A 13238-nucleotide genomic window follows, 5' to 3' on the forward strand; every position below is an offset into this window, starting at 1 on the left:
CCATATCTTTTTGTGGCTAGGTAGCTCATTTCTTTCTATTGTTGAATAATATCCCATTGTGTAGATGTACCACAGTTCGTTTATCCATTCACCTATTGAATAACAGCTTAGTTGATTTTTTTTTGGTCATTTTTTTCTTTTAGATCACTAATGTTAATGTGTATATGTTAGTGATAGTTTGCATTTATAAACAATATGCATTTAATGTTTCTTTACTATTTAAATGTCCTACTTAAAAGTAGAAAATAGTATAAACCTGTGAAACAAAGTTGGTCAAAAACTTTCTAATAGTTCAAATAGAAATCATGGTGATTAGATATGATATTATTTTTAACATATACCTGACAGATTAATATTTTATCAGTTGAAATTTATGTACATCTTTTCGGTTGAAATTTATAATATTCAAAGACTAGCTCTAAAATCATCAATGTATTTCTCAAGGTTGAATAAGTCACTGGCAAAATATTTCATATGTGTTTCATTACTTCAGTGTAATATTATTCTTTTTATTATTGATTGTTAAGGTTTTTTGCAGCTGGGTTCTCCATTCTGTTTAGCATTAAGTATTTTTTCCTACTTAAGAGGGTACAGTGAATACTGTCAGAAGTAAAAAAATAAAGTGAAATTATTAAAAACTCATTAGAGTTGTGAAGTCACTTTTCTTCACTCTCATCAGTCAGAGTACACATTGGGCATTATATATTCAATTTTCGTTAAAAAGTTGAAATATATAATGTATAGTGGAATATTCATACAAGATCAAGGAATGTAAAAGCATTAGAATCACTGTGTATATTTTCTTGAATATGATTCTTTTAAAAATGTATTTTCTTGTTAGTGATATAACTATTATTGCAGAAGAGCAATTGTTATTCTGTAATCACCTTCATGATTCCATCGAGCAGACAACTAGATAACATCCCAGTATATTTTTCTAAATTCTTAGTGTCATACGTTTTTATAAAATATGAATTATCTCCTCCTAACTAGTATTTATGCTCCCTGCCCCTAAGTTGTAAAACTGTAAACTATGTAATATGGAGGGGCATTGGAAACCATGCATTACTATCCATTCCTTTAAAAGATGAAGATATTAAGACCCAGAAAGTTCGTCCTGTAGAGTTAAACAACTATGAAATGACTAACTCTGACTAAAACTGGGGCTCACTCCTCCATGACAGAAATCTTTACTTATTTGCTAAGTTTAGAAATTATTAGAACTTGTCTTACAGAGAGATAGAAAAAAATCTTCATAAACTCAGTAGTTCTTATTGAAAACTCTGAGGTAACAAATGAAATGAAAAATAAATCTGGAAAATAGATATTATGTTTAGTTCCAACTTTCTTTAATTATCTTTATATCTTAGGCATGCTTATTAAAATCTTAAACATTTTAATTAAAAATAACTTCTATATACTATGGACTTGGGTGAAGTATACTTTAGTGTATATAAGCATATAATGTATATAGGCGTCTATAAGAAATTTGACATGCTAGTTTGAAAGAAGAAAAATAGACTCACTGCAATATTTCAAATTTAGAATGGCAAATTTTCACAAGGTTAATTGCGATATTTATAGTGAATTTGGTGACTAAAATATTGTAGGAGAAGTCTCAAAATTCAGTCTGGTCACAGGTTACATGTAGCTGTGACATTTCTTAGAACTAAATTATAATTTAAAGATGCTTACTTCTTTCAAAGACAATATATAAAAATTGTAACTTCATATTATTCTAATTATGAAATAATTTTAATTTTTAACAATTAATTTTCAAATTAAAATATACCGATACTTTGCAAGAAAGGGAATTTTTTTCTCCCCTTGGAACTAATAAATGTATAGTCCCTTCTCTGTGTTATTCATTTCATAATTTACAATGGGGAATGAACAATTAGAACAACTAAAAGAATGGGAATAGTCTGTCTTCTCAATGTAGAAATAGTAAAAAGTAATTTATTGAGAAACTAATCACTTTGTTAAAATTGATCTCAGTGTACTTAACAATTATATATGAACTTATTTCATGCATGTGTGTGTATTTTTGACTATCATACTTTACTAGTATGTCCAAGTTTAACAAAAGTGGTTAATGGCAAATACTAGGGATTAACAACAAAGTAGACAACCTTCTGGAGGTTAGATTAACTGTCTATTGTAATCTTGGGAGACTGCAATAATGCTCTCTTTTATCCAGAATGGAATTTTCTCTCAGAGTGTTAAATGCCTAATCGATATATACAGCTACCATTTTGTCTCTTAGGTTAGACATATTTTTGTTGCTGTTTCCGTAATATTTAAAGTATTCATTCCTCTTCAGGTAGAAGTCAATTGGCACTTATATTGCAAACACAATTAGTTTTTTGAGATAAGTATTTATTCTGGTACACAAAAATACAAATGCATTGCTTAGCATTTGAAGACTGTGTGTGTTGTGTGCATGTGTGTGTGTGTGTGTGTGTGTGTGTGTGTGTGTGTAAATGTAATTAAAGCAGCATCATAGTAGCTATTTGTTTTGGGACACACATAATGACATGATACGAGGATTGCTTTAGTTTCACCAGAAGTAGATAACAGCAAGAAAAAACTAAAGTGTAATCTCTGTTGGATAATTGCATTCATTGTTAAACATCTAGATTATAGGTTGTCAGCCTTAGTTTTGATTTCTCAGTTTTGTTTAGCACTGGTTAAGATATAAAAGATCAGTAACTCCATTCCTTGGAAAATGAACAAATCCCATAGCTATTTAGCATTGATCTTTTAGGTACTTTGAGGCTGTTACTGCTGAGCTACAAAGTAGATTCTATTCAATCCTCTAGAACAAAATGGATTGCAGATATAATTCTCCATGGCCACAGTGGGCAAGATCATTAAGTTTTGGTTAGGCACTATGAGACACTGATTAGACTTTGATTTATAAAAGACATTCAAGCCATGCTAACATTATTTTTTGCTTTTCTTGTAGCTCCTGTTAATCCTCATTTGAGTAAGTATATTTTCACTTTAAAAATGGCACTGTATTTGACAATTAAGAAAAATAGAAAATGCATAAACATACAAAGTTTATTTAGCAACTGTTCATATTTGGTTTAAAATAGAATGGCTTGGAAACAGTAAAACTGACATAATTGTAAATTTTAAATTTCAAAAGATATGGGTGTAAAGACAAATAATTTAATGTTGATAATTGACTTTTCCTAAATATGGAGCCATTTCCCCAACATGCTTAACATTTGTTATTTGTGTAACTGTAGTTTACACAGTTAACAAATGTTATTTGTGTAAACTACAAATAATAAACTGTTGTTTCTTTTGTGGCATTGCATATTATTTGTATTGCTATTATTTGTTTCTTTAATTTTCATTCTTTGATTTCTACATTCCACTCATGAAATATTATATTTACTTAGAAAGTTAGTATTTGAATGGTTTAAGCAAGAATTTTCATGGATCATTATTGTATATCCCAATCTTCTATGAAGAAGAAGATAATCTGAGCACCATCCTCTTGATAATATTTCATTTTAAAATTAAGAATTGATTTTTTGTCTTCTATTTTGTGTCTAGCAATATATTGTTCTTGTCTAACAAAAGAGAATAGCCACCTTTATACTCTTACACATATCCATTCAACATTCTCAATTTCCTATACTTAGTGAAGAAAATGTCCAAATCTTTTTTCTCATTTTACTGTATTCTCTTTTCTGCAATGGCCTTTAACTGATTATATAACAAAGACCAAATTCTGTAACCCCTGTTCTTGCTGTATTTCTTACCAAAGATCCTCTTTTACTCCACTTTTGCATATCAAAATACTAATACTGAATATTTTTATAGATCTTTATTGTTCACATCTTGTTTCAGTGCATAAAAGTTCATTTAGTCATCACAATGACCCTTTAATGTGGATATTATTACCAGCTCTTTGAGGTTCATTTTTCTTATAATGTTTAGCACAAATACTTCTTCCTCCATTAATTATTCCCTCGTTTTGATTTTCCATAACAATTTATCTTCATCTATGTGGAAGCTATTTTTGATTTTCTCATATCCTCCAGTAGACTGTAAGATACTTAAGAACTAAATCTGTTTCTAATTTCTCTCTACATCTCACTATCTTTGTGTCTATCACAGCATCTCATATTTAGCAGGTGTTCAATGATCATTTGCTAAAAGAACAAATACATGACAGTTTCAAGATGAATTAATGGCATAAATCAGGTTCTCCCTGGCTTCTACCCAGGGTACTATTGCTAATTAGTTACTATATTGATTATAATTCTTTTGAAGGTAAGTACTCTGACCGCACTTCCAGTAGAAATGTTTAAAAACAGTTGTCATGAGAAGATTAAAAGTAAATACAGTCCATTAATGGACACTTAGGTTGTTTCTATTTCTCATATATTGCAAATAATACTGCAGTGAACATGTAAATGTACATATCTCTTTGAGGTACTCATTTCATTTCCTTTGGTTATATATTCTTAAGAGGTATTGCTGGATAATATGGTAGTTCTGTATTTAGGTTTTTTTAGGAACCTTCATACTGTTTTCCATAACAGCTGTACCAATTTACATTGCCACCAATAGTATAAAACTACTATACTCTTTTGATTACTGTAGCTTTACAATATATTTTTAAATCAGTAAGTGCGATGTTTCCAGCATTGTTCTTCTCCTCCTAATTGTGTTGGCAATTTGGGGTCTTTTGTGGTTCAATAAGAATTTTAGGAATATTTTGTATTTCTATTAAAAATAAAAACACACCACTGGCATTGTCATAGGGATTGCATTGAATATATAGATCACTTTGGGTAGTATAGAAATTTTAACAATATTAATTCTTCCAATCCAAGAACACAAGACATCTTTCCATTTATTTTTGTCTTCTTTAATTTCTTTCATCAATGTTTCATAGTTTTCAATGTACAAGTCTCTCATCTCTTTAGCTAAGTTTATTCCTAAGTATTTCATTCTTTTTGATGCTACTGAAAATGAGATCGTTTTCTTAATTCCCCTTTCTGATAGTTCATTGTTAGTGTGTAGAAACACACAGATTAATTCAAAGGCATGATCCCAACTTCAAGGGCTCCACTCCCAGGAATATCTGATAAATGTAACCCATTGCAGGGGGGAAAAAATGGGAGTTTTTATTATTTAGATGTTTATATCTTTATGAATTGCAGGGAATCTGTACTCAGTTTTGACTTCATTATTTACTAGCTGGAATTAGCCAAAGCTTTCTCCTACATGAACCTCATGAGTTAGCATTTCTGTATTTTCATAGAGTTCTTGTACGTTTGAATGAAATAATGTAAACTACGTGGGGTTTTTTTTTCAGTTAAGGATAATTTTAATTTTGTATCTGGTGGAGATTATAAACTCCATTATTTACCCCCCTGTTTCAAGCAGGGTCCATCCCAGTAAGAAAACCTTTTGATACCTAGAAATATTACTACCACCCTCATTTCAGGGACACTTAAGGAAAGCTCTCAGTGAACTTGTTGGGCCTTAACTCAGCATGTGGCTGGCATCCAAGAAATCCCAGTCTTTCCACAGGGTCTTCATAAAGTTCTCTTCATTACTTTATTTCTAGTGAATTTCAAGCACCTGGCAAATCTACATTCAAATAAAGCATGAAAGATAACTACTTTTAAAAATAATTTGCCATTATCTTCCCCTAAGTAAACTTCCATTTGTGCAAATGGGTATACGTGAAAGCATCTCGAGACATGGAGTGAAAAATTGTAACCTCAAGGTATACAGCTTTAAAGTGCTGTTGGGTAAATTAATAAAGATCTTTTTCTAATTGACAGTTTTGTTTGGATTGTACCTATACTTGAACAATGAAAGTTGGGGAAATTCTTCAGCCGTAATACAAGCATGCATTGTATTCTTTAATTTCAATTATCTGGATATTTCAGAGGAAAATGGTTTGGGTTTAAATTATTAAATAAGAGACTGCTTTACATATCAAGATTATTTTTCATTTTCATTAAAATTGAAATAGTTTTAAGTTTAGTCATCATCTCGTGCATTATTTTGGCTATGGTGCCATTATTGCAATCTTGCATTATTATTGCTGTATAATGTTTTAATTTTTTCCTATAAGAATATTGCAATATTTGTATTCATTTAATTTATCTTAACTATTTTAATTAAAATTTGTCAACAGGAGAATTTCACTGTGGATTTGAAGATGGTAACATTTGTTTGTTTACCCAAGATGATACAGACAATTTTGACTGGACAAAGCAAAGTACTGCAACAAGAAATACAAAATATACTCCAAACACTGGACCTAACGCTGATCGTAGTGGCTCCAAAGAAGGTATGAGGGTATGAAATGTTGTGTTCATAACAATCATACTCCAGCCTTGGACTTTTTAGAAATGCTGTTAATATGAAATGCAAGATAATGTTTAGCAATAGATTTGAAGATTTTGGAATAAAACATGAAATTTTTATGTACCATACAAATAATTCAGATATTTCCAAAGTCTGTAATCATTAATTTTCACTCAGAACTCACTGACATATATAGAGTTTAGGAATTTTTTTTTGATAATTCAAGTCTAAAATTCCAATTTTGTCTCAAGTTTTTATACATTTTAAACAATTTTATCTTTATATAGATTATTTATTCTTTATATTATGTTTGTATATATACATTTTATAAATGAGATGCAGACTCTCCTATCAATCTTTACTTTGTATGAAAACTCTAAAACTTCTCAGTGATTTTAAATTTCATGTTGCCTAATAATAATTTGCTTAAACATTTTATTTTGTCTTTTTTAAGGTTTTTATATGTACATTGAGACATCTAGACCCAGATTGGAAGGAGAAAAGGCTAGACTTCTCAGCCCTGTTTTCAGCATAGCTCCCAAAAACCCTTATGGACCCACGAACACTGCATATTGTCTCAGCTTCTTTTATCACATGTATGGACAACATATAGGTGAGATGGAAAGAATTACTATGTTTATTCAAAAGTAAATCGTAACTCAGAAGAAAAAGGTCACAAACACCTAGCATGAAATCAATTTTAGTCAAAGAGTATCATCATTGACTTTTAAACGGCTTACCAGCAAATTGCAAAATAAGATGCTAAGAATGTTCCCCCATCATGTCCTAATTTCCCAAATTTATATTAAAATTTGAAATTTGGGTGCATTATCTACCTCCTCTAGAATCTTAATTCAGGCAGACCATCAATAGGTTAAGTTCTTTATGAGATCTTCTTGGAAATTAATACCAGTATAATTTACTCTGTTTCTTTCCAAAGAAATTTGCTTGAATAATGCCTCAGTGTATATTAATGACAGTGAAAAGAAGCATTGCCATACTCGGAAGACAAGTGCTTTTAGCACTATCTACACATTTGGAATATTGGTGATAGTTTCTTGTTTATAAAGTATGCCTAACACACCTAGTAGGATTTAAGAACATCCTTGATCCTGAAAAACATACAAATATGAAGACACACTTCCTGCCCTTAGAGACCTTAAGAATAACAAAGGCTAAGATGAGTAAATACGCAATCATACTAGACAGAATACCACATAACCTCGAGAAGGAACCTAACAAACCTGGTAAGGGCGGTGGGTGGAAGGAATTCACGCAGATCTACAATTCTTTATGTGCAATTCTAAAATCAAAACAACTGAACACAAAATTGTTTTAAACGTGATTATCTGCCAACATATGCTAACCTGATCTACATGTGTTAGAATATCTGGCCTGAACTAATATGAACATATGTATAGTCTTTATTTATCCAAATAAGTGTGAACATATGTACTATTTACAGCAAAAATATTACTATGTTTAATTATGGGATTCTGTTTCAGTTCTTTCCTGGGGATGTTACATAATATACAAGACATACCCTCTTTTAACTTTCTAAAGTAAAACAAAATTCTGAATGGTGAAGCATATCTAGCTCCACAGAGATTGGCAAGGGATTGTGGATCTCTGTCTATTTGGAGGATAAGGCAATGCTTTGGGACAAAGGGAAACGTTTCTCTATGAAAGAAGTGTACATTTTCAATAGACAGAGATAAGCATAGGGAAGATTAAAGCACTGGTAATGAGGAAGTAAAATGCAAGATATGAGGATAATATGGTCTTAAGATAAATTTAACAAAATAAAAGCGTAAATATTTTCATATAAAGTAACAAAATTGTGCACATGATATATACCAGCTACTATACTTATTTAAGTGAAGTAATCCTTTTAATAAATTTATAAAAATGAGCATCATTATCCATCTTTCACAGTCGAGAAAACTGAACCTCAGTGAGTTTGTATGAATTACAAGTAACTGGTTATGCTGGTGTTCAAATTCATAGCCAACATTATTACTCCATATTCTTCACAGTGGAGCAGTAGGTGACAAGCCCAGAAAGGAAAACTCTTATGCAGCAAAAAATGCCCTCAACATGAAGTTAGGAAACCTGGGTGGGAATTTGGTTGTAGCAGTCAGTCACTGTAAGCGTTTACAGAAGTCACTTAAAATGTCTAGATCTTGCTCTCCTCATCTGTAAAATAGGAATAATAATTCCTAATTCAGAAATATGTAGTTCAAGTTAAATGAGGTAACATATATAAAGTCTTCTATCAGATGGTAGACACGCATAATCTTAGGTTACTTTGAATTTCAAAGAGCAGCAATATTATCAATAATAAAGTAATAGCTAATATTTATGAAGTAATCATAATGTACCAGGCCACGATTCCTAACACGTGATGGATTATTTCTCTTAATGTTCACAATAAATATTTGCACTCATTAAAATTGTTATCCTGTTTTTTATAGATAAGGAAACTAAAATATAGAGAATTTTAATTACCATGCCCATCATATCATAACTGATAAGTAGTGAAGCCAAAATACTAACCTGGGAAGCTGGACACGTAGTTTGCCTGCTTCGCCACTCTGCAGGGAGACCTTTGCAATGTTGTGAAAGCTTAGCTATTTAGTAGTCAGGGCGGAATTATTACGGATTTTGTGCAGACAACAAGCATAGTGAGATATATGATTTGGAAAAATAAATCTTATAACTGTGGGTAAAATTATTGAGAAACAGAATATGGACTGGAAAAGCAATTAGAAATCTGTGAGAGTAGTCATGGGTTCACTATGGCCTAAACTATGAAGGAAATAAATCTCCACACAATTGCCAAACCATCTTACTTATTATGAGATTACTCTCATTACAAACAGAATTAGCTCAACTCTAATTCTTCCCTTTAGTTGATGAGGTATGATTTTACTTACTCTCTATTTCGAATATATTTCATGGACTTTTTTTCTCCTGATTTACCTTGGAACAGGCATATTTAAAATGGTTTTTAAATAAATAATTCCAAGATCAATATATTGAATTACTTTAATGAGTAAACTATGTATTTACCTTATTTTTGAGGCTGCCTACCTTAGAGCTCCCTCTCAAACTTTCTGCATATTTATGCTGAATCCCAAGATAATTTCAATATACTTTTAACTTCACAGTTGTTATTCTTATGCTCTTTATTGTCAGTGAATGCCTACTTGTTCTGCTAGTTTTGTTCTGCTTATTTCAAAGAGAAGGCAGTTCTCCATTTCTTCCATGTTCTCAAATATTTACCACTTTGATACCTGTGCCATTTCTCTGCTTCCTCAGATGGTTGAAGGTTGCAGGTATTAGGTCTGTCACTTGGGTCTCCTCTCAGCAGGGCACAGTCATGCTGCTTACTAAAATCTAGGCAAAAATATCTGTTCCAGACATGACTAATTAGTGATGGCTAGGTGAACTACCTCATTAGAGAGTTGCTGCCTGTATCTAAAACCCTTCCTCTTTGCAAATATTATTCTAAGACACTCATTCATCTGTTAAACTGGTGTGCATTTATAGTCACTGGTTTTTACAAATTACAGTCTTAGTTTTATTCCTTCTTTTGGAAATCCAGATTCAAAAATGATTTGTCCTGGATTTCTAATAGCCTACTTGCAGTTATTACTTCCTGGTCAACCATAAATAATCATTGCTCTTTTAACTGGGACTAACGGACAATATATCACTGAGAAGAGTCACAATTTTTTTAATAATACAAAAAAGGGTGATCAGTTATTCATTATTTAGAAAAGAGGTTCCTCTTTGAAATAAAGTCAGATATGTTATATTACTTATCTTTTGCTGCATGATAAATTTCTCCCACATTTTGTACTTTAAAACTAAAAACATTTTGTACTTTAAATCATTTATGATCTCATATTTTCTGTGGGTCACGAGTATGGGTATGGCTTATCTGAGTGTCTGTAGTTCTAGGTCTCTCATGAGGTTGCAGAAAAGCTATCAGGTAGGACTGCTGTCTAATTTGAAGACCACATTTGGGGACAATACCCTTCTAAGCGCACTCACCAGGTTTTTGGCAGGTCTCACTCCCTCACAGGTGTTGGACTAAGGATACTGATTTCTTGCTGACTGTTGGCCAGAGGCTTTTCTCAGTTTTTTGCCATGTGATGTCTCTATAGGACTGTCTCATGGCAGCAGGCCTCCTCCAGAGCAAGCGATCTATGAAGAGAGAGCAAATACATGCCCAAGAATTTTTAATAACTTGATGACTGGAGTGATATCCCATAACTTATTCTATTTATTATAACTGATTGACTGTTCCAACTCACATTCAGGGGGAGGAAATGACACAAGAGTGTTAATCCTAGGAGGTTGAAATCATTGGGTAGCATCTTAGAGGTTATCTGCCACAGTGGTACAATTTCTTGTTAAGTTTCCATCAAAATTGACTTAATAAAAAATAAACGAAAGCTCTAATGTGTCACCCTTTAACTGTTGATTTATATGTACATGATATAATACAATGTACATGATCTGGCTATTGACAATAATATAAGACTATTTCAGCAATCCTGTGATCACTAGGAGGCATTTTGATTGATTAATCAGCTAAATTTCTAATTTTCTTACAAAGAAATTGAACCTCATATGAGGTCACTGGATATGACAAGAGCTTATTAAAAGTCAGTAAAATAGGTACTTCATTTATTTCTAGAAATGCGAATTTGAAATATAAGCATCATAACATACCAGGAAATTAAATATAAAAATACAAAAGACACTTATGAATACATTCATTGAACTTGATAACAATGGTTCAAATACAGTTGTGCCTCTAGAAAGCTAATTTCACTGTGGAACAAATGGGAAGCAAGGAAAAGGAGTTCATTAATGACATCTATTATCATGAGTCTTGAGGGTAAGGAAGAAGTGATGAAGTAGAGAGATGTGGGATTGTAAAAGGACTTAAATAAGAGAAAAAAGAGATAAAAGAAAGGGTAAGTTTAGAGATACACAAATCAGAGGGAAGCAAGTTTCTTGAAGAGATGAGAATTTAGAGGTCTGGTGGGGGATTAGCCTTGAAGAGGATACTAATGTCTCTTCTACTGAGATGGGATGAAAACAATTAAGAATGTGGCTTTTGATTCATTCTTAGATGCAAGAACAGCAAACAGATGTGAAATTTGTCTTCTTAACAGTTTCTATTTTCTGTTTAAAATAAATGCAAAGGTTTCATTTTCAAAGAGTAAACCATTTTAGGAAAGTGGTAAAAGGAAATCGGTACTGATCAGGGATATAGAGAGAGCTGGAGAGGTTGGCGATCAGGACATCAATCCTCAGCGTTTTGAAATGTATTTTAGGATATAATGCTCAGTTCGACTCTCCATCCCTTCTTGTGTATTGTACTGAATTAGTCTGCTAACCGCCTTCCTTGCTGTCTCTTTGGCCCCTAGTTTCTGGGGATAAAGATCATTCTCTAAAACTAGTAACGTAAGGACCTCAAGGATACATGCTTTTCCGGCATCTCCTTGGGGCAGCTCCATGGTTTATTCCAGTTATACCTGAAGTTCTCCAAATCAATCTATGTTGTATCTGGGGCTTCTTTACAGACTCTGTTTTTTGTCCTACTTGAACTGTATACTTTGGAAGAGTAGAAACAATGATTCTTCTCATCACATGGTACCCTGCAAATGTAAATGTTTATTTGACCATCCATAAATATTTGTTAAGTAAATGAATATTTTTTAAAACATATGGTAGAAGTAGTACTTTTTCACCTCTTTAATCATCTAGGTTACTCATATTCTTCCTTCAAAATCCAACTCAAAGACATCTGCTCAAATTCCTCCCCATCCTCCCTGCTCCTTCTGTTCTCCTAACACCTGGTGCACATCTTTATCATAATGTTTGTCACCCTGACCCCTGTTAGACTGTAAGCTCCTTGAGAGCAATAGCATGATTTATTTATATTTGATCCTCTGAAAAAACAAATGCTCAATAGATTTTTAAAAAATCATCCAAAAATAGATACTTTAGTTTCTGAGTGTGCTAGAAGAATGACAACATGAGGGAAATGAAAGTATGAGTTTAGATTGAAACCAGAAGGTAGTTTCACCAAGACCTTATAGGATAGGTTGGAAAAAAAATAGAAGTTAATCACTGACTTAACTTGAATTTGAATTTAAGTTATCTGGCAGCTAAAGTGTAGAGGAAAACAAAAGTGTCACATATTTCTTAATTAATTAAAGGGAAATTTATCTTTATGAAAGTACTTAGTATTTTGTAAAAGTACTCAGTATCTATAAGCAATATAGATATTGCTATACTATATAGATATTGCTATACTCTTAGCAATATCTTCATGTAGTATTTTTAGAAAAAACATGAAACATGTACAAATAAAAATTGTATATACTGAAAGGCCATAATAACATTAAAGAATAAAATTTGGGTTTTCAGCTGAAATATTATGATCCATGTTACCTTATGATGATCTAACAAAATGTAGAAATAAAATTTAATGAATCTGAAATTAACCTCAATTAAGTTTCTCTTAATAAGATATCTCAGGTTATCCTTTAGCAAGAGCTGGATTAAAGCTTTCTCAGTGCTGACATTCAAAGATTTTTAAAAGGGGACTTAAATGTTTTTATACAAGGTGTAGAGAAAGCAAAGGTGACAATCTTTTGCATGATTTTAGGAGTCTGATTTTTATTCTTATTTTAGTCAAAGATCATATTTCTTCTGATTAGTATTTTTTTAAATCAACATTTTTGCTTATATCTCAGATATATTTGTAAAACAGAAAATCTACTCACATATTTTTCCCCTTGGCGTTAAATACCGTGTGAGAGTCGATTTGAGCTTGAAAAAAAAAATATTAAGGTGCCATT

The 13238-nt window shown here is 31.8% G+C and overlaps 1 protein-coding gene across 1 annotated transcript in view; it reads left to right on the forward strand.

Annotated features, from left to right (window-relative positions):
• The window catches only part of MDGA2 (MAM domain containing glycosylphosphatidylinositol anchor 2), an 824365-nt gene that overhangs the window by 776815 nt on the left and 34312 nt on the right, over window positions 1-13238 (forward strand). The window contains exons 12-14 of the mRNA XM_033851172.2: window positions 2969-2989; window positions 6179-6334; window positions 6806-6964. Of these exons, the coding sequence (XP_033707063.2) occupies window positions 2969-2989; window positions 6179-6334; window positions 6806-6964 (336 nt within the window). The remainder of the gene's footprint in view (window positions 1-2968; window positions 2990-6178; window positions 6335-6805; window positions 6965-13238) is intronic.

This window comes from Tursiops truncatus, chromosome 2, assembly GCF_011762595.2.
Source record: "Tursiops truncatus isolate mTurTru1 chromosome 2, mTurTru1.mat.Y, whole genome shotgun sequence".
NCBI classification, from domain to species: domain Eukaryota; kingdom Metazoa; phylum Chordata; class Mammalia; order Artiodactyla; family Delphinidae; genus Tursiops; species Tursiops truncatus.